Below are 20,378 nucleotides of genomic sequence, written 5' to 3'. Positions count from 1 at the left end.
TCTGGGAACACCCGTGGACTGACGACGGCTCCTCCGATTTCGTTCCCCGTGACCCGGCCAGGTTAAGGAGTGCCTGTGCCCTGGGGTCCTCGGTAGCTAGCCCCATGCAGAAGGAAGGGGCAAACGAGGAGCCTCGACCGAGTTCGGTGCTGGGTTCAGTCCTGTGCACCCAGAACGTGGCCTCGTGTGGAACTAGGGTCTTTGCAGATCATACTGGATTGCAGTCGGATCTACGTTCAGTGACAGTGTCCTCATAAGAGATAGAAGCACACACTGATATAGGACAAGGCCACGTGAAGGCAGAGATTGGAAGGAGGAGCCTTCAAACCAAGGAACGCCAAGGATTGCCAGCAGCCACCAGAAGCCAGGAGAGCAAGGAATAGATTCTCCCTCAAGCTTTCAGAAGAAAGCAACCCTGCTGACTCCTTTACTTGACTTCTGGCCTCCAGAAAAGTGAGAAAAAAATATTTGCTTTTCAGTTTTAACCCACCCAGTTTGTCCTTTGTAGTAGCAACCACAGGAAACTGATACGAGCTCCTAAAATGTCCAGACCCATGAGGAGGTCTAGGCCCCTGAGATAATACAGGTCCCTGAGACAGTCCAGGCACGAGACGTCCAGGCCTCTGAGTGTCCAAGCCCCTGAGTGTCCAGGCCCCTGAGACGGTCAAAGGGATCGTTTTGTGGAGTGTGTTGTGCGTTAACATACACTTTATTGATCCTAAAGTGACAGGGTGTTTGCATTCTGTTGAGGTTCAGTGGCAGATAAAAAGGCAAAATAGAGATCGTGGCTTCTCTAGATGAAACTCGCATGTATAAGCAGACTCCCTCTGAACGTGGAGGTTTTCGGAAACTGTTAACGACACAGCTCTGTGACGTGGACCACCAGGCTTTCTCCAGGAAGTCCTAAGGACAGTCGCACTGGGGACATCCTGATGTATGCATACCCTTATTCTAGGTTAAACTTTTCCATTTTGTTTTACTTTGTTCCTGTCAATTACTGTGCTGAAAGAGAGCAAATCGAGAAAGCCATGAGATTATTTGGGATGTAAACCAATTGACATTAGGCTTCTCTGTCTCACGTAAAAATGTAGGTACACAGGTATGTATATTCAGTTTATATGCCAGAATTCATTTTTCTGCAGGTCTCCGTCATTTATTTTCTTTCATATCTTGGGAGCAAACAGTGCTTTTGGGCATGACCACCTTGAGGGCACTGCAGGGCACTGACATGTGGAAGCCGTTCTTCAGTTGGGGAGCTCAGCCCAAAGGTGACCCAAAGGGTCAGCACCGACCAAGCACCATGTCCGTGCAACACACACCCACCCAGGATTCTAGGAACTCAATCTGGATCCCACCATTCACCCCAAACCCAGTGCAGCTCCAGTGTGGCTTGTTGCGCTGGCATCTGGGTAAGGGGTTACCACACCAGGCTGCCCCACCTGCATAAGACAGAGTGGGCCTCCATGCAGCTCAGTACCCCCAAGCTGCCCTCCAAGACACGGTCCTTAGGTGCATATCATGTGACGCTGCAGCAAGGAGGTGGGGCACACCAGCCACAGCCAGGCCACTGCACCCAGGACCAGCTCTACCTGGGCTCCTGGATGCCCCAGGAGAGGCTGCTGGCCTGGCCTTCAGACACTGCCCAAGAGGCCGTATGTGTGCACACGTGTCTGAGTGCGTACTGTGCACGTGTCCACGCGTGCTTTTGTGTGCACTTCCATGTGTATATATGTGCATGTGTACTCGTGTGTGCACATACTTGTGTGTCTGTGTGCATGTTTGAGGCTTCTGCCTGTACCGTGTCATGACACCAGCCAGGAGAAAAAAACTTTAATTACCAGCAGTTTGATCTTTACCAGAAAAACTGATTTTTTTAAATGATTGTTTAATTGAATTTCAGTCAGAAATTCAGTTGTGTGGTTCACATTTGTGTTGCCAAGGGTAGGGCACCTCCTCTAAGGAAAGACATGGAAACCGTGATACCTAAGACCCTGGGAGTGGATGTTTATCTTACAAAGTGTGGCTTATTTGATGGCCATATCATGTTACCTTAGTTACATTATTCCCTTAAAAGTAAACAACCTTGAGGTTTCACATAATAACTTACCAGCTCAGCATTAAGCCACTTAAAAATGCTGAAATGTGTTTGATTATGTTATTTTATCATAATGATAAACTCTTGATCTGGCTTCCAAGAATAACACCCATTTTCAGAAAGGTCCAAGAACTGGCATTATTTTCCAAGGAGTATAAATAATCAGTTCTAAACAATGAACTTAAACTTTCAAAAAGTAGAATGAATGTGAATAAAAAGTGCCTCCATGAATTAGACAACCTTCAAGGGATTTGGAGCGGCCATAAAGAAGTTGGTCCTATTAGCGGGAAGCTCGAAGCTTTGCGACTCCCCAGTCGGTTGGTTGAGTGCTGGTCTTTGGAACAATTTCAGCTTTGGGGTATTTGGGATTTTGTTTCCTGTAGTAAACATAAAAAAAGTAAAACCCTGGCATCCCACATCATTTCAGCATTTTTAAGTGGCTTATCAGCCTCTGTAAAGTGAATTAAGAGTATTTGTGAAGTTAGAAACACTCCCATCTTTAAAAATGCCTGCTAGTTTTCTGGTCACACTAGGGAGCAGCCCGCCTCCCGTACCCATCCCAGACACTAAGAAGTGACGCTCTTGCTTGCTGGGCACTGGCCCTGCCCCATCTGCTCTGCCTTCTGTCCTATCACAAGAAAGTCTGAAACTTTAGAGAGGTCACTGACTTTGATGGCAAATTTGGAAGGCTCCTAAGGCACCTACCATATCAGCTGTATAAATGGTGTGAAATCAAACAGTGCAGGGGCCAGGAAGGGTACGGGGAGGTTTGCTGTCTCAGGTCATGCTGCCTGCGTTCACTCCGTCCATCCAGGCGGGCCCTGCACAGCAGCGTCCTGCAGGAGCCCTCCAGGTGCCCCAATGCGCACACGCTGCCCAGGCCACCTCCGCGCTGCAGCTCTGGGAGTGGGAACAGGAGTGCCTGGCAATGCATGTTGATCTGACTTAGGTAGATGGGAAAAGCACTTTAAAAGGTACTTGCTGCCATTTCTCTTTCCTGCTGCAGGTTGGTGGGCAGCCAGCGGGTGGTATGGGGGCAGGAGAGGGACTGGGTTGTAAGGTCCAGTGGTGGGACTAGCGGGGCCATGCCCTCAGCCTGGCTGAGTCCAGAGGCCAAGTATGGACACAAATCTGAAGAGGCCTGTGGATGAGAACCTAGTAAAGTGGCCATGAATGATCCTTGTCCCCCAGGCGGCGTCCACACGGTAAGACACTGCCTCTTTGCTTCTTTGACCAGGTCCCCAGTTCCTCAGGACTTGATCATGGGGGGAGGAGGACGTGTTTGCCACCTGCATAGATCAACCACTGAGTGGTGCTGGGCCTCCACTCCTCTGGCAGGTCCCCGCTGGGATGGGTCCTTGGTCACCCAGGTATAGGGCACGCTGGCTTTGGCTCTGAGGCCTCACCCCACGGCCTGCACTTGCAAAGTCCACCTCCATCCCTAAATCTGGGTACTTTTTCCCAATTAGAAGTGGACCCCAAACACTGTAAGTGTATTACACGTATTTCTTTAGCTTTTCTCACCTTAAGTTTGTGCTGTGCTCACCCCTGGCAGAGCACTGGGTGTGTCCCCACCTCTGAGCGCATTCAGAATCGGTGGCATACCTGCTTGCGGCACTGATTCCAGCACGGGGCGGGATCACCTTTCCAGAGACAGCCTGCCTGGCTCCCAGCCAGCCCCCAGAGTAGACCGAAACCCTTCATCATCGTTTGGAATGGATTTCATACCGCGTGTGTAAATGTACACACATATATCCTCGAATGATTTAAAAGTATGACTTTCACATCCATCAAAAAGGATATTTTAAATGAAACGCTATACTAAAAATTACCAGAATAATGAATTAATCAACAGGAAAATAATCTTTGCCAGGAAAACTATGACTGATTTTCCAAAACAGGATTGGGTTGTTCATATATATTAACCAAAAATACACTCAGCTTCGCAGTAGAAACGGTCACCACTTTCCAAAAAAAATGTGAGACCTGGCACCCACAGAAAGTTGGCTTCAGAGAGAGGATGGAGTGAGTCAGCCTGCCAGCTGTGTACAACTGTTGGAACGCAACATCTGTGCGTTCTGACCAAATTCCACCATTTCCTCCCACACTGATTTGTAGGTAGACATTCTCTAATTTGATGACTATGTCCAACAACGTAGCAATTAATTTAATAAAGAAACTCACCAATTTTAAATTGCAATAAATTTACCAAACATTTCACTGTTTATGGAGAGCTTTACAGTAAGAAAGTACCGACAAAAGCAGGCACATCCGTGTACAAAGTGTTCTATTGGGTGCTTCTCGCTTCTCTCATTCCAGAAGTCGCAGCGGCTTGGTCCTGTCCTCTCAGCGAGCGGTCTTCCTCCCGCGGAGTCACCCGCTTGGTGAGCTCTCACCAGGGACCTGGGAGCCTGGCCCCAGGGAACGGACTTGCCAAAGAGAAGTGCGGTGGGGCGAGCTAACCCCAGAACATTTATTGTAAACTTTAAAATGGAATCCGGATACGAACAGACACAGAAAAGACAAACCTCCCAGACACAGAAATGATAATACTGGAGGACCAGTCTCTGGCGGGGAGCCCTCGGAGGCGGGCGTAGGGCCACACCGCCCCTTGAGATGGCAGCGCCCCGCCAGCCCGGTGGCCCCTCGTCGCGCGGGGCGGCCGGGGACTCAGCAGGCCCGGCTCGGCTCCCAAGGGCGCGCCGCGTCGCAGGGCGGCCGGCAGCAGTAGGGGTAGGAGGCGTTGAGGTCGGGGTCTGAGGGCGCGTACCCTGGCAGCTCCACGGACGGGTGCCCCCCGCAGCACACCTCCACACCCGCCTCGTCGAACGCGTGGAAGACGCCCACGTTGATGTAGGAGACCGCGTGATGCGCTGCGAACCCCGCGCAGTCCCCTGGGGCGGCCAAGTCCGAGTCCTCCGGGGACAGGATGGAAGCCTCGCTCGGGCGCTGCTGCAGCCGCCGGCCCCGCCGGCCCCGCCGACCCCGCCGCACCCGGGAGGCTGGCGGCTGCGCGCGGAGCCCCGAACCGCCGCGGGGCCGCGCCGGGGCTCGGCCTCCCCTCCGCCGGCCGCGCCGGCCGCGCCGGGCCTGCGACGACCTGTAGTTCTTGACCAGCAGGAGGCTGAGCAGGCCCAGGAGGCACTCGAGCGAATTGAAGACGGTGGAGAGCACCAGGCCGCGCTGGTAGTCCTTGAGCTGGCGGCACTTGGCCGACGTGGCGCTGTCCAGGCTGCTGCGGGCGCGCGGCGCGCCGGGGGCCGGGCCGGGGGCGGCGGGGCCGGGGGCGGCCGGCGCGCGCGGGGGCAGGCAGTAGTGGGAGTACTTGCGTTCCACCAGGGACACGGTGTCGCCGTCGATGACGGCGCCCGCGAAGGCGCTGAGGACCCCGAGCATGAAGACGAGAACGCCGAGCAGAAGCAGGTTCTGGCTGTTCACCGGCCCCGGAGGACCGGCTGCGGCTCCCGGCTCGGCCGGCGCGGCCTCGGGAGCGCCTGCCGCGGCTGCGGGGACCCCGAGGCCCGGGCCCGGGCCCGGGCCCGCGAGCGGGGCGTCCCGGGGTCCGCAGCACAGCAGGGCGGCGCCGAGCAGCGAGAGGCCGGCGGCCAGCAGCAGCCCCGAGTAGAAGGCGCCGGCGGCCGCGCCCAGCCGGAACGGCTCCCCGCGTAGCTCCGAGCCCAGCGAGAAGCACTTGAGGCCGACGGCGGCGGCGCTGAGCGCGCAGGCCAGCAGGAGGCAGGCGGAGAGCGCGGCGCAGGCCCCGCGGACGCTCCACTTCATCCTCCGCGCCCGAGCCGGCCCGCGCCCCGCCGCCTGCGCCTCCTCCCGGCGCCGCGCGGCCGGACCGCCGGCCTCCTCCTCATCCTCCCGCGTCCTCCCGGGCCCGCGCCGCCGCCGGAGCCCGCATCCCCCGCCTCCCGCCGCCGCCGCCGCGGCCCCGCGCCGGGAACCGATGCGGCGCGGAGGACCGCAGGGCGCGCGCCCCCTCCCCAGCCTCCGCCGCCCCTCCCAGGACGCTCCGCTCCCCGCACCGCGCCCGCGGCCCCGCGCGCCCGGCCCAGGCCCCGCCCCCCCAGCCCCCGCAGGCCCTAGGACGCCCCTCCGCCGCCTCCCGGAGGAGAGGTGCCCCCCGCGATGTCTCTCCACCTTCCTCCGGATACCGGCGCCCCTGGCCGCTTTGGAAACGCCAACCCCCACCCAAGCTCTCTCCCCTCCGGACCCCCCCACCCAGGCCCCACCCCCAGCACCTCCCACCTCCCGTGCCCCTACGTCTGCGCTTCCCTGGCGACAAGGCCTGGGCCGCACTCCACGTCCACCGGCTTGCCAGCGGCCACGAATCCTGAGGAAGTTAGTAGGGATGCGGGGAGATGGGGGAGAGGGGGCCCGGTGCTGGGGGGCGTATGGGGGAGAGCCTGGGTGCGGGAGGAGGGGCGAGTCGGGGGGAAAGGGGAGGAGGAGTGGGAAGAAGGGAGAGCCCAGGTGGGGAGGAGAGGGGGCCCCGGGAGAGGGGAGAGTGGGGTGATGGGGGTGCTTGTGGCGGAGAGCCTAGGAGTGGGCGAAGGGGCGAGTCTGCGGGAGAAGGGAGGGCGGAGGGGGCGGGGTGAGTCGGGGTGCTAGGGGGTGGGGGCAGGAGCTCAGGTGCCGGACCCTCCAGCGCGGCCTGGGACGCGCCCGCTTGCTTGCTGCGGGGGGAGGTGGGCAGACATGAAGCCCCAGGCAGAACCGTGGATAATCCGTTCTCCCGGGTGCAGGAATTTTCCACAGACGCGAGTGGTGTGAGTTAATTTATTAGAAGGCGGTTCACGGCCCGAGGGTAAATGGGCGGCGGGGGTGTAAATTGCTTCGTTTCGACCGTGAGATCTTCAGGTGGATGAGAGGAAGGCGTGGGGCGGGGAGACAGCCTTCCCCCAGGCCTCTCCGGGTCCTCCATCCTCTTCCCAAAAGGAGGCCTGAGGAAGGGGCGTCTCTGTTAGGCCCTCTGAGGTCCCACCGGACGGAGAGGCTGGGCCTGCGCGCGGTCCCTTCAGCGCGGTCTCTGACGCCACAGCCGGTGGCCCGGGAGCCGATGACTCACCCCGGCGGCTAATTACAGCGTTAAATAACTTTGCGCTGGATCCCGGAGAGGCCGGCGTGGATACAGCGAGGGGACGCGGGTGCGCGCGCGCGTGCAGGGGTGCTGTGAGAACACACCTCCGTTCCTGCCACCCACTTAGCAAGTTCTGCTGTGGGGACACCACCAGAGTGCGCAGCTTCATGGCCTTCACGCGCAGTGTCGGTTGGTGTCTGGTGAGCCTGGGCACAGTCCCAGGTGGCCCCTCGAGCCGGACAAAGCCGCAACCCCATCGAGAGGCAGCCCGCGCGCAGGGGCCCCTCGCCCACTTTCACGGAAACCATCTGCCCGGTGAATCTGCAAAGTTCCCTCCTTGGCTCTGCACAGTCGCGTGGGACTGACTTGAAGTGCGATCGCTGCAGGAAGGAGCAGGTTTCGCTGTATTTTTAGCAGGGGCTGCAGATTTTAGAACCGCGCCTGGACCTCCTCGTTCTGTCCTCCGCACGCGTGATGACTTTCCAGAACACTAAGGATATCGAGCCTTCTTTTCCATTTGTGGTGTATGGGTTTTTAAAGGACGTTGTGTAAATCAGCTTGTCTGATCATCAGCACCCACGCGCGGAGTTGCCATGAGCTGCCTTCTGATGATTATTTCGGTTTCCAGGGCAACGAGGTTTGCAGCCACCTCCGTGCAGAAAGATGGAGCAGCCTCTCCATTCCCAGCACAGCCGCTGAGGCCAGATCGATTAGGTTTTGGGGGCGGAAGCGCGCGGACGTCGGCTCTTCCTCCGCCGAGCGGGTGGGGGCGGGGCCGGGAGCGCTGGGGACCACTTGTGAGGTCCAGGGTCTGAGCGAGGCTGGTCGGCTAGGCAGCTCCTCCGCGATCCCGCAGCTCTCTCCTACCACGCCCCCCCACCCTCCAGTACACACTTCCATCCTGAACACGTCCCCGCCCCCACACTCGCCCCACGTCTTCCTGCCACAGCGCCCTCGCACGTGCTGATCCCTCTTTCTGCTGTGCATCCCTGTGGCTCAAGCTCCCCGGTCGGGCTCCTGCCTTCCCAATTCCTTAGATCTTAGCTTCAGCTCATCTCACAGGAACTGGCTTCTGTCGGGTGCCCACGGTCCCCCGACCCTCATGAGCACTTTGCCTGTTATCCTCAGACGATTCCCATGAATAAGCCCCGGTGGAGCCAGGATTCCAACCAGGCTCTGTACACCGCCTCCCTGCCGCCCGCCTCCCTGCATCCCTACCCCTTGGCACAGGGTCCCCAGGTGTTCTGAGTGTTCCCCACCAGGTAGGGAGCTCAGTGCAGGCAGGTCCACGTCCAGTTTGCCCCACACACACACACACTCTGCTTTACCTGAGCTGCATGGAGCGAATGACTGAATGAGTGGACAGCCAACCTTGGGTCGCTCTGACCTGTGACAGAATCTAAATGTCACTTGGGTTCTGCTCACAGGGAGGACAGGGACAGGTGATAGGCCAGGCAGGCAGCCAGGAGAGGCGCCCTCCTCCGGGTGAGGGGAGGGAGGGAAGGCCGTTGGGGAGGAAGCCAGAAGAGGGGTCAATAAAGGCGTGGTGGGGGCGGGAATTGAGAAAAGCTGGAGGCAGACAGTGACCAGCAGGTGCCCTGTCCTGGTGGGTCTTCATCCTGAGGATGGGGAGATTGGAGAGGGTCAGGAGACACCCTGTGTTTTAGGAGCACTGGCGCAGGAAGGCTGCCTGGGATGGTGGCATGCTGGGGGGGCGGTCCTGTCCCCATTAGGGTGCTGGTGGCCTTTACTGCCACCTTTGCTTTGCCGCTGCCCCACTCACTGCCTGGCACTCAGCAGGTAGTCAGCTGTCTTCCCACAGTGAGTGCCTCTGTGTCTGCAGGATGGAGCGGCAGCAGTTTGTGGTCCTGTCATACAAAGCGTCCTTTAGGGTGTCTGTTGGGCTCACAGGGCCTGTGGAACTGTGTGTTTCACAGGGAGGGCCTCTGCTGCTTTCTCAGCCCTATAACCAGGGCTGTGAAGTGAAGCGGCTCCTGCACATTGGGAAGCAGATTCGGTGGCTTTATGCAGGAATCCTTAGCCCCCCACCCCAGGCTGACCTGGGAGAACTCTTCCCTCCCAGCCACCTGCAGCATTGCTCCCCACCCCCTAGTTCCTCAGCTGGCCAGAGGGAACCCCAGAGCAGAGGTCTATAGCCAAGTGATTTGAGGTGCTCACTCCGGAAAGAAACCACCTTAGTGAAAACTGACTTTCTATAGGTCGCTGGGGAATGAGGAATTGTTTTAGAAATCACAGAGCCCACCACATGCACATGCCCTGCACGTTACAGGGACCCTACAGCATGACCACAGGGCTCTCTCCTCACTATGTCACTCCCCCCCACCCCCCCGTTGTAAAGATGGGAAACAGAGCCCAGAGCTTACATTTCTAAACCATCATGTGTGTTTTTCTGATCACAACAGTGATCATGTCAAGTGAAGAATATTTTCCCTATCATTTTAAAATCGCATTTTGCTATTTACATTTAAAATCCAATCTCCTAGAGTATAGACTTCAATTAATTTGGTCGGTTCTAATTATTTTTGGTAATTTATCATTTATTTTTCGCTTTTTAATGCTTTATCTTTTTTTTTTAAGATTTTATAGGGGATGGGGAACAGGACTCTATTGGGAACAGTGTGTATTTCCAGGACTTTTTTCAAAGTCAAGTTATCCTTTATCTTTTTATCTGGCTAAATACTCAAACTTTCTCTTCTCACTAATTCTCAGACCTCTTTTTCCAGGAACGATAGTATTCATCTTCTCTTACAGACATAGTGTGCACTTCTCTGTGCCAAGTCTGCGTAGGTGACAATCTGAAGACCTCACTCTAACAAAACCAGAGCCAGTCAGTTCTTGAAGACGCAAGAATGGACTTTATTGTTTTAAAAGCTTTTGTCCTGTGAAATAAGGTCCACAGAAAAATCCATCAAATATACACGGAACAGCTCATGGACTTGTGAATGAGCATCTGTGTACTTGCCACCAACTCAGGAAACAGTATGAGACATGGGCACCTCCCTCCACACAGACGCCCTGCTGACTCCATTTGAAAGCTCTTCCTTGGGTCTGTACTGTACCGCCAGGTGTGCGCTCTGAACACTTCTGTTTGGGATGCTTGTTTGCTGACCTTTATCTAAACGGAACATTACAGCACAATTGTCATATGTCTGGCTTCTTTCATTCAACTTGGCGTCTGTGAGGCTTGCCCGCTCTTGTACGTGTCTGTAGTCGCTGACTCTCACTGCTGGATCCAGGGCCATTGTGTGAATATGCAAGGATTTATTTAGCCATTTTACTGATGCTGTGCATTTGATTTTTTCTAGTTTGGGGATATTCTGAATAAAGCAGTTGTGAACTTCCTTAAACGTGTGCACGGATGCACTTGGGCGTATATTTGTGAGATCCTACGTAATATCGAAGTTCAGCTTTTTATGCCCTTTTTTAAATTGAGATACAGTTTACGTAACTGCCACAACAAGCACCCATTTTAAGTGTGCAATTCAATGAGTTTAGACAGCTGTAGGCGTCAGTATAAGTCACCCCCACAGTCACGCGGGGCTGTCGCAGCCCCCACAGCTTCCCCTTGGCGTCTTCCGTCCTCCACCCCGGGCCTCACACAACTGCCCATCTGTGTGCTGCTGCCATAGTTTTAGTACAAGATGCCACACACCTAGAAGCATAAAGTATGTAGTTTTTATGTCTGCTTTCAATTGGCAGAATGCTTTGTTTTTATTCATTTTATTCAGTTTTTACTACTGAGTAGAATTCTACCGATAACTGTTTATCCATTCACAGAATGGTGGACACTACAGCTCTTTTCTATTTGGAGCGATGACTAAAGCTGCTGTTCACATTCAGGTACACATCTGTTATGAACGTGTGTGTGAATCGATAGAAGTGCGATTGCTGGGTTGTATCGGGCTTTACATTGAACTTCAGAAGAAACTGACAGACGGTTTTCCGGAGTGGCTGTCCCCACCGCCAGGTTGGAAAGTTGCAGGCACCCCGTCCCCTCGACAGCCTTCCTGAGGTGCTCTTAGTGTTGGCCATTCTGCTGGGCTCGCAGTGGTGTCTCGTGGCTTGAATTTGCATTTCCTGCTCACGAGCCATGGCGAGGCTCTCCCACATCTTCTTTGTGAAGGTCAGTGCTTTGCAAATATTTTGTCTCAGCGTTGACTTGCCTTCTCTGTGTCTTTTATGTGGCAAAAGTTCAGTCTTTTGGAGTCCAACGTGTTACTTTTTTATGGTTTTTGTGTCGTATCTAGGAAACATTTGCCTAAACCAATATTATCTTCTGTGTCTTTCAGAGGTTTTGTAGTTTTTGCTGTTACACGCATCTGTGATCTACTTTGATTTAATTTTCATGCATGGTATGAAGTAATGTCCAAGGGTCTTACACATGATGTCCAGCCGTTCCACACCTTTACCATTAACCACCTTGGCACTTCTATTGAAGATCAATTGTCTGTAGAAATGTGAGTCTATTTCTACACTCCCGATTACGGCCCACTGAGCAACATGTCCTTATGCCAGTGCCACACTGTCCTGACTATTGTAGCTCTAGAGTAAATCTTGAAATCAGGTAGTGTAAGTCCTCCAAAATCTTCTCTTCAATATCATTTTGGCTATTCCAGATTCTTTGCATTTCCATGTAAATTTTAGAATCACCTTGTCAATTTGTACAAATAAAGGTGTGTGAAGATTTTGGTTGGGATCGTATTGGATTTATTGATTCATTTGGGCACAACTGATATGTTAGTAACATTGAATTTTCTCACATGAATATGTTCCATCTCTACATGTATTTAGGTGCTTATTAATTTCAACATTTTATAGTTTTCATATATAGGTCTTGCACACATTTTTTCTAATTTACCAAATAATTATTTCATATATTTAATGCTTTTGTAAATGTTACTTTACATAATATTTTATTGTCCAATTGTTTGTTACTAGTGTATGTAAACACAGCTGCTTTTTTAAATTGCATTTTTGTCCTGCAATTTTGCTAAATCCTAGCAGCTATTTTTGTAGGTTCCTTAGATTTTTCTGCACAGTCATATCACAGGTAAGTAGAAACAGTTCACTGCCTCCTTTCCCACCTGCATACCTTTCGTTTCTGCCTCTTCTTGCCTCAGGTAGGCCATCATGCACAGCCCTGAACAGACACAGGGCTGAAGAGAGTGAGAAGCCTTCATCCCTGATCTCAGTGGGAAACCATTTGGTCTTCAGTCATCAAGTCTGATGTAAGCTGTAGGGTGTTTGTAGATAACTTTTGTGAGCTTGAAATCTATTTCTAGTTTCTGAGAGTTTTTATCACAAGTAGGTGAATTTTGTCAAGTTTTTGTTGTATCTGTTGAGATTATTGTGGGTTTTTCTTTTTCAGTCTCTTAATACAGTGAATTAGGAGTGATCAAACAATATGGTGAATGTTTAAATAAAATACATTTATTACAGTGAAAGACACATTGCCATTAACCCCCCCCCCAAAATACTCCCCCTTGCTTCCAACACACTTATCCCATCATTCCTGCCACTTTCTGAAGCAGTTCTGGAAGTCCTTTTTTATGAGTATCTTTACTTGCGCTGTCATGGCTGCCTTGATGTCCTGAATCATTTTGACTTTGGAGAAGAGCCAGAAGTCGCGCGGTGCCGGGTCCAGTGAATAAGTTGGATGAGGACACTGTAATGTTTGTGTTTGACAGAAATTACCGTACCAGAAGCGATGTGTCACACAGAGCGTTGTTATGATGGAGGATGATTCATGATATACTTTAAAGCACGCCTTCTCTCAACTGTAGCTCACACCCGACTCCAATGAACAAGCTGAAACTTGTCACACACTAAGGTTCGATGCACAGCTTCCCATATTGAAGATCCCTGCCTTTCCATTGGATGGCATTCGGCAGCAGCACTTACCGTATTTTGTGATCACAATGGAAAGGCTCTGTATCACACATCACTTCTGGTACAGCGATATCTGTCAAATAAAAACATTACTGTGTGTCTTCATCCACCTTATTCCCTGAATCTGGCACCATGGACTTCTGGCTCTTCCCCAAAGTGAAAATGACCATGAAAGGTAAACATTTTGAATCCATTCAGGATGAGGCAGCCATGACAGCACAACTAAAGACATTCACGAAAGAGGACTTCCAGAACTGCTTCAGAAAGCGGCAAGAGCAATGGGATAAATGTGTTGCAAGCAAGGGGGAGTATTTTGAGGGGGATTTATGGCAGTGTGACCATAATATTTTTTTTATTTAAACATTCACCATATTTTTTGATGACACCTCAGACATTCATTGAGTTTCAATGTTAAACCTACCTTGCATTCCCAAGATGAATCCCAGTTATTTGTTGTCAAGCTAGTACCATGTTTCCCCAAAAATAAGACCGGGTCTTACATTAATTTTTGCTCCAAAAGACACATTAGGGCTTATGTTCAGGGGATGTCATCCTGAAAAATCATGCTAGGGCTTGTTTTCCGGTTAGGTCTTATTTTCGGGGAAACACAGTAATATCTGTTGCCCATCACCAAGAGAAGTACAAATATTCTCCCACAGGAAGACGCAACACAGCCCAGCACTGGATGGGACGAGCTTCACTCACAGAGAAGTGAGAGAGCTATGTGCCTGTTGCTCCCTGCTGGCCCGCGAGCCCCTCCCGGCAGCTGACCCATGGCCGTTAGCCTGTATGCACCCCTCTTGTGCTGGAGAACCGTGACGGGGGGAGCGGGGCGGGGGAGACTGCAGGTGGCTGCAGTTCCCAGCACTCCCGTGGACCCTCCTGTTTACACTCGGGAATGTGATTTGTTATTACTTTGTTGAGGATTTTTGTATCAATGTCAATGAGAGGTATTACTTATAGTTTTCTTGTAATGTTTCTGTCTTATTTTGGTGTCAGGATGATGCTGACTTTATAAAATGAGTTGGGAAGGGCTCCCTTATTTTCTGATTTCTGTAAGGGTTTGTGTAGAATTGGTATTGTTTCTTCCTTAAGTGTTTGGTAGAGTTCATTTGTGAAGCCATTTTGAGTTACAGTTTTCTTTCTGGTATGATTTTAACTATAAACTTCATTTTTAGAAACTGGTACAGGGTTGGGGCCGCCGGTTAGCTCAGTTGGTGAGAGTGTGATGCTCGTATAATACCAGGGTTGCCGATTTGATTCCCACGTGGGCCAGTGAGCTGCACTCTCCACAATTAGATTGAAACAACTACTTGACTTGGAGCTCGATGGGTCCTGGAACAACACACTTAAAAGAAATTTTAAAAAGTTTAAAAAAAATAGTTATAGGGCTATTTAGGTTATATATTTCTTTCCTGAATGAGCGTTAATAGTTAGTGTATTTTGAGGAATTTGTCCATTACATTTTTTTTCATTTGTTTACATAACGTTGTCCACATTCTTTCCTTTTATTGTATATTTTACATACAATAAAAATAAGTTGTTACCTTTATTGTTGTAATATATACTTCAATAAAGATGAAAGAATAAATGTTTTTTAAAAATTATTTTGTGTGTCTAGGATTTGTAGTGAAATTCCCCCTTTCATTTCTGTTATTGGTAATTTGCGTGGTTTTCTTTGATCAGTTTGGCTAGAGATTTATCAATATTTTTGATCATTAAAAAAACCTAGTGGTCAGTTTTATTATTTCCTTTATTTTTTGTTTTCAATTTTGTTGATTTCTGGTCTTTTCTTCATTTGGCTTTAGATTGCTCTTCTTTTTCTGATTCGAGACGTTTCTTCTTTTGTTATCTGGTCATTTAATACGATAAACATTGCCTGGTGGCTTAAAATAACAATGAGTACATTGAATCCCTGTTTTGTTTGTTTGTTTTTTAATTGGGGAAGGGGAACAGGACTTTATTGGGGAACAGTGTGTACTTCTGGGACTTTTCCAAGTCAAGTTGTTGTCCTTTCAATCTTAGTTGCAGGGGGCACAGCCCACCATCCCTTTCGGGAGTTGAGGAATCAAACCGGCAACCTTGTGGTTGAGAGGATGTGCTCCAACCAACTGAGCCATCTGGCCACCGGGGAGCTGAGTGGCAGCTCATTTACTTCATTCTAGTTGCAGACGGTGCAGCTCGCTGGCCCATGTGGGAATTGAACCGGGCCAGCTCGTGCTCTAACCAACTGAGCCACCCGTCTGCCCCTGAATCACTTAATTTGAACTTGAATTCATAAAACAAATTTTCACTTTTTATTTATACTCCACCACAACTTTTTAAGGTGCTATCTGATGGAAGATGCTGGAAGGGTTTGTTAGCCTTGAAGACAGGCGTTGGCAGGACAGATGGATGGTGGATGGATGGATGGGGGGGTGGATGGATAGATGGGTGGGTGGGTGGGTGGACAGACAGATGGACAATTGGATGCATGAACAGATGGATGGATGGATGGTGGATGGATAGCTAAATATGATGGATAGATAAAATAAGATATAGGAGTGGCCTTGCCTGGATCAATGATGATAATGTCTCGTGAACTGGGGAACAGGATTAACTGAACTCTGAACCTGTGTTTAAAAAAGAAGTTAGCTTCTTGCTTTTGCTGAGCTAGCAGACAGCCTCAGGTGAGTGTGGCTCACAACAACAAACTATTCCCCAGCCTCCGTGGCTGCAGAACAGCTGTGGTTTGCTCTCTCCATTGTAGAACCCCCGCTGGGGGAATGGCCCCTTGGAGAACCGATGCTTCTGTGGGACAGGGACAAAGGGCAATGGTGGACCCACTGCGTGGCTGTTTGCAGATGACGTTCTCCCTCCCTCTTTCCCTCCCTCCCATATTCCATTAGTCAAAGGCACAGCTCAGTTGCCCGAGGGATGGAGGGGGTGGAGCTTAAACCTCTTAGCAGAGTGTTAGCACTGCTTTTTCCGTGCCAGCTGGGCAGCAGTGTTTTATGCCAACTCCAGGTCCTGAAGCCACCTTGCTGCCAGCTACAGTTTCTTCTGAGCAGACTGACCTGTGGCTGTGGCAGGTTACTCAGCCACGGGCTTTTCTGTTCCTCCGGGTCCTTGGGCCTGTGATCGTCCCTGGAGAGCTGCTGTCTCAGGCCTCACACACACACACACACACACACACACACGCTCTGAAGTGCGGCCCCCGTCCCTTTGTACTTGTTTTCTAATGCATTTAATTTGTGTCTTCACTCCCACTTCCTGTGGTGAGTCCCGGTCCAACGTCCCAGGCTTAGGGCATGCCAGTCTCCCTGCCTGGCTGAGAAACGGGATGAAGGGGAGAACAGAACCTACAGAAATATGTTTGGGGCACCAGCAGATGCCTCTGGATGCTTACAGGACCCAGTGTTCTCGATACCCAGTCTTTTCCAAGTAGCTCAGCGGTGGGCGATACTTAACCTAACCCAGGGGGCAGCAAACGTTTTGTGTCAAGGACCAGATGTTACGTTTCAGACTTGGCGTTCTGCACAGTCTGTGACACGGGCTCAGCTACAAGCAGCCGTTGTGTGAGGCCTGCTGTGTGAAGCCCCAGGTCCCTGCCCACCCTAAGCAGGCTCTGCTGGACTCTGTCACTCTGCCTGGGGCCCAGGCTAAACCAGTCAGCACGGGGGGTTTGCTGGCCGATGTGGGCACTTACTGCCCTGACTGCCACTGCCACCAGCAGGGGACCCAGATCAATGCTGGGGTCACAGAGCCACAGGAGCCAGTGTCCACCACTGGTTACTCGACCTCTGGACTTGGGGCGTGTGAGACATTTCCTCGTGCCGAAGACAGTTAGAGCTGATACCTGCTTACTGTACTGGCTGCTCTGAGCAGGTTGTGACAGGGCAGCCAGGTCCCAGCTCAGTGGCCCGTCCAGGACAGCTCCCTGAGCGCCGCCAGCTGTGTAGTGAGCCTGCCCCAGATGGTGGGATGGTGTTCACCTCGTGTGTGTGTGTGTGTGTGTGTGTGTGTGTGGTGCTGTGATGACGTCGGGCTGGGAAAGCCTGGCGTTAGTGCCCAGGCAGGACGGGGCTTGCAACCTCCACTTGGACAGCCAAGCGCTTCTAAGATCAGGGGCCCCACCCCTGGCTTCAGGGACAAACTTTGATTTTGTATGTTGGGGGCAGCTGCCCACTGTGGATGCTGTGTTTGGTCTCAGAGCACGAGGCACTGCCTTTTCCTGGGCCAAGGTCAACTGGAGGGGCCTGGTGATCAGAGCTGGCCTTGTAGGGTCTAATGGCTGACGTGTAAATAACTGTGGTGGTTAATTTTGTATGTCAGTTTGGCTGGGCCCTGGGGTGTCCAGATACTTGGCTAGATGCTATTCTGGTGTGTCTGTGATGTTTGCATGTGGCATTAGCACTGGAGTCTGCAGGCTCAGTGAAGCAGACGAAGCAAAAGGTGGAAGGCAGGATGCTGAGTGGGGACGTCATCGCCTGTTAGGACTCGGACGGCAGACCGTGGGACTTCTCAGCCTTCATAACCACTTTAGCTAATTCCTGAAAAGTCCTCCTTTCTCTCACTGTCTCTGCTAGTGGTGGTTTCCTGGGAGGGTCCTGAGGACTGCTGTGACTGAGCTTTGGTGGCAGATAAATCTCTTCAGTGCGCAGCCTCCCCTGCAGGTCGGAGGGCTGAGGTGAGGAGGGCGGAACCAGCTGTGTTCTCAGATTCTACCGCCCTTCCTTCCTCTGGTCTTGGCTCTGCCCTCAGACCTGCCTCCTGGGACAACCACTGTGCGTCCAGAAGGAAAGAACCTGATTGGCCACCGTGGGCCCAGTGGTCCCCTCCGCACTGGCGGCAGTTGTTGGGAAGTCATTGGGGTGCTTGGTCCCCAACCAGTAGCTGGCCAGAGGGACAAGACTGTGGCTGGCTCAGACCAGGCAAGTGACGGCCCACAGGCAAACCTGGCCCACCGCCTCTGTCAGTCTGGGGCTGCCCCACCGAGGGCACAAAGTGAGGGGCTTAAAGCAACAGAAGCGACCATCTGTGGTACCCAAGGCTGGTTCAAGGGCTGGCTCTGGGGATCTGAGGGGAAACTCGTCCCAGCCTCTCTCCAGCTTCTCGTGTGGCTGGCAATCCTCAGGGTCCCTTGGCTCCTGGACACATCACTCCTGGCTGTGCCTCCGTCCTCTAGTGGCCTCCTCTGTGCCTTTCCTGTGATGACACCGGGGATTGGATTAGGGCCACCCTCATCCAGTATGGCCTCATCTTCAATTGGTTCCATCTGCAAAGACCTTATTTCCAAATAGGGTCACTGTCACGGTTCCAGGTTAAAAAGGCAAAAGGCAAAAGTTAATTCACCAGAGCCTTCTTTTTTATAGTTTTAAAAGACAAGACAAATCTCTGGGGACACTTGCTCCTGCTCCCAGCCTCCTCCCGGGACCCTTCCCCATGGAGGCTGAATGCTTTGTGGTTAGGGTCACAGTCATTGGGCCTCTTCTTCACTGAGTGAAAATGAAACCATTAACACTTTTAAGCTCGAGTGATTCCCCTGGGTTTGTGTCAGGTCATAGCCTAGCCAGGTAAGTGTGGGCCCCTTCCGTTGCTGCAGTGTCAATGAGGCCACCTGACCAGCACACAAGGCCATGCCTCTTATGGCACGCTGTCAGCAACCAAGGTGAGAACACTGGAAGCTTTGGGGGCTGACTGCAGAGCAAGGTGACTGCAGAGCATCCCACCCCAATCCCCAGTCAGAGCCCACTATTTTTAGGAAAAGTGGGGACCTTGGAGCGGATCCCTGAAAGGAACCCGCTGCATGACTAAGCAAAGGCAGGGAAGTCACAGCACAAGGGCCACCCACAGTGGCACAGCAGCAGGGTCCCAGCCCAGAAGCCCTGCAGAGACTTGTCCAAGCATGAGAGTCACCCCCGGCTCCACGCTTACACGCATGTGCACATCACAGGAACGTGCACACATTTTTACTAGTCGAATGCAGTAAAAGTCAGAATCGCACAAACCCTGCATCCTGGTTAAACGTACAGTGACGATACAAACAGGCAGCATGAGGGAGAGACAAACCCCAGACCGTTTTCCTGGTTTGAGGTTCCTGGTGTGTGGCTGGGAGGCACCTCAGGTCCTTCCTCCAGGGAGAGGCCGGCTGGCATGGTGCCACGCCTGCTGCTCCAGAAGGTGAGTCCTGAATGCCAGGTTTCCCCAGTCTCTGCTGAGTGCTGTGCACACTGGCTCACGCCACAGACATAGCTCCCAGCCCCACCTTCCAGCAGTCTACGGGTACACATGCACACACACACCCATGCATGCTCCTGTATGCACATGCAGAATGCATGTGCCCACCCGTGTACACACCTATATGCACACCAAGCACACACACCCAGCACACACATGCACATCTGTGTACATACCTGTATGCACACGCAGCATGTACACACATACTCGTGCATGCACACACATCTGCACACAGCCTCTGTGTGACGTGAAGGGCACTCCTGCAACAGAGACAGACCCTCGCTGAGTCCTACACTTCTAAGCCAACCTTTTGGATCACATCCTGGCTCACAGAGGAGCTAACGTCTGTGTGACATGCAGGGCAGATGGAGAAAGCCTTTAGCGGTGAGGAGGTGGGCGCTGTTTGAGGCCCGGAGGCAGGAGGGATCCCTGTGTCGTGGACTGTGAGAAGGCAGCACAACTGAAGGTGCAAAGTGAGTAGGAACCAGGCAGCAGAGACGCCCGCAGCAGCTCATCCAGACTTGGACACAAGGGCAGTAGCTCTTAAGGGAACAGCACTGTTGTGTGTCAAGGTGACCGAGTCTGCCGTGCAAACCCCTCACCTGCCAGACTGCCCAGGGCCACCTCTTCTCCAGCAAAGGGGAAAGTCTGTGTGCGCCCCTCCCACCTCCACACCAGGCACTGGGCGGCCTTCCTCCTCCCCACTCCCTCCGTGGGCATGGGACCCCAAGCTGCCCTGCTGAACTCCAGCACCTTTAGGGGACCCATGGGAGGGCTCGTGCCACACCTGCCCAGCACACCTGAGCCCAGGTCTGGGCGCCAAGGAGACCTGGGGCTGCCTGCTGGACCAGGTAAAAGGCTCACAGTGTTCGTGGGGTTCCCCTGCGTGCATAGGAAGAAGTGTGAGGGCCTGCTCCACTGTAAGCACGTGCCTGTCCCCAGCTGGCTGGGACCCTGGCCACAGGTGGCAGTCCCTGGGCTGTTACTTGGAAGGCCCACTCCAGGGGGACAGGAAGACAGGGACCTAAGTGGGGGGTGTCAGCACTCTAATCTGCACTAAGAAAGGCT

At 52.6% G+C, this 20,378-nt stretch overlaps 1 protein-coding gene and 1 long non-coding RNA gene across 3 annotated transcripts; one reads left to right on the top strand and one right to left on the bottom strand.

Moving 5' to 3' along the window:
- Positions 1–4,006: 4,006 nt before the first annotated feature.
- Positions 4,007–5,875, bottom strand: TMEM271 (transmembrane protein 271). Its single transcript, XM_033106390.1, has one exon. It carries the CDS (start codon positions 5,873–5,875, stop codon positions 4,766–4,768), a length of 1,110 nt encoding a protein of 369 aa, XP_032962281.1. The 3' UTR covers positions 4,007–4,765.
- Positions 5,876–6,590: 715 nt separating this feature from the next.
- LOC117022484 (uncharacterized) lies at positions 6,591–14,471 on the top strand. Of its 2 annotated transcripts, none has more exons than XR_004423059.1 (4): positions 6,591–11,042; positions 11,492–11,659; positions 12,323–12,430; positions 13,751–14,471. It is a non-coding gene; the product is annotated as an uncharacterized LOC117022484 (long non-coding RNA). The 2 variants fall into 2 exon arrangements; XR_004423058.1 differs by having other exon boundaries at positions 6,591–11,325.
- The last annotated feature ends 5,907 nt before the right edge of the window (positions 14,472–20,378 follow it).

The sequence above is a fragment of the Rhinolophus ferrumequinum genome, chromosome 5 (genome assembly GCF_004115265.2).
Source record: "Rhinolophus ferrumequinum isolate MPI-CBG mRhiFer1 chromosome 5, mRhiFer1_v1.p, whole genome shotgun sequence".
Classification (NCBI taxonomy): Eukaryota; Metazoa; Chordata; class Mammalia; order Chiroptera; family Rhinolophidae; genus Rhinolophus; species Rhinolophus ferrumequinum.
Note: the sequence above shows the minus strand (reverse complement) of the source record. Positions and strands in the feature narration are given on the sequence as shown.

Coding starts and splice junctions, on each gene's coding strand:
- TMEM271 (XM_033106390.1), bottom strand. CDS start 5,875: ATGAAGTGGAGCGTCCGCGGGGCCTGCGCCGCGCTCTCCGCCTGCCTC.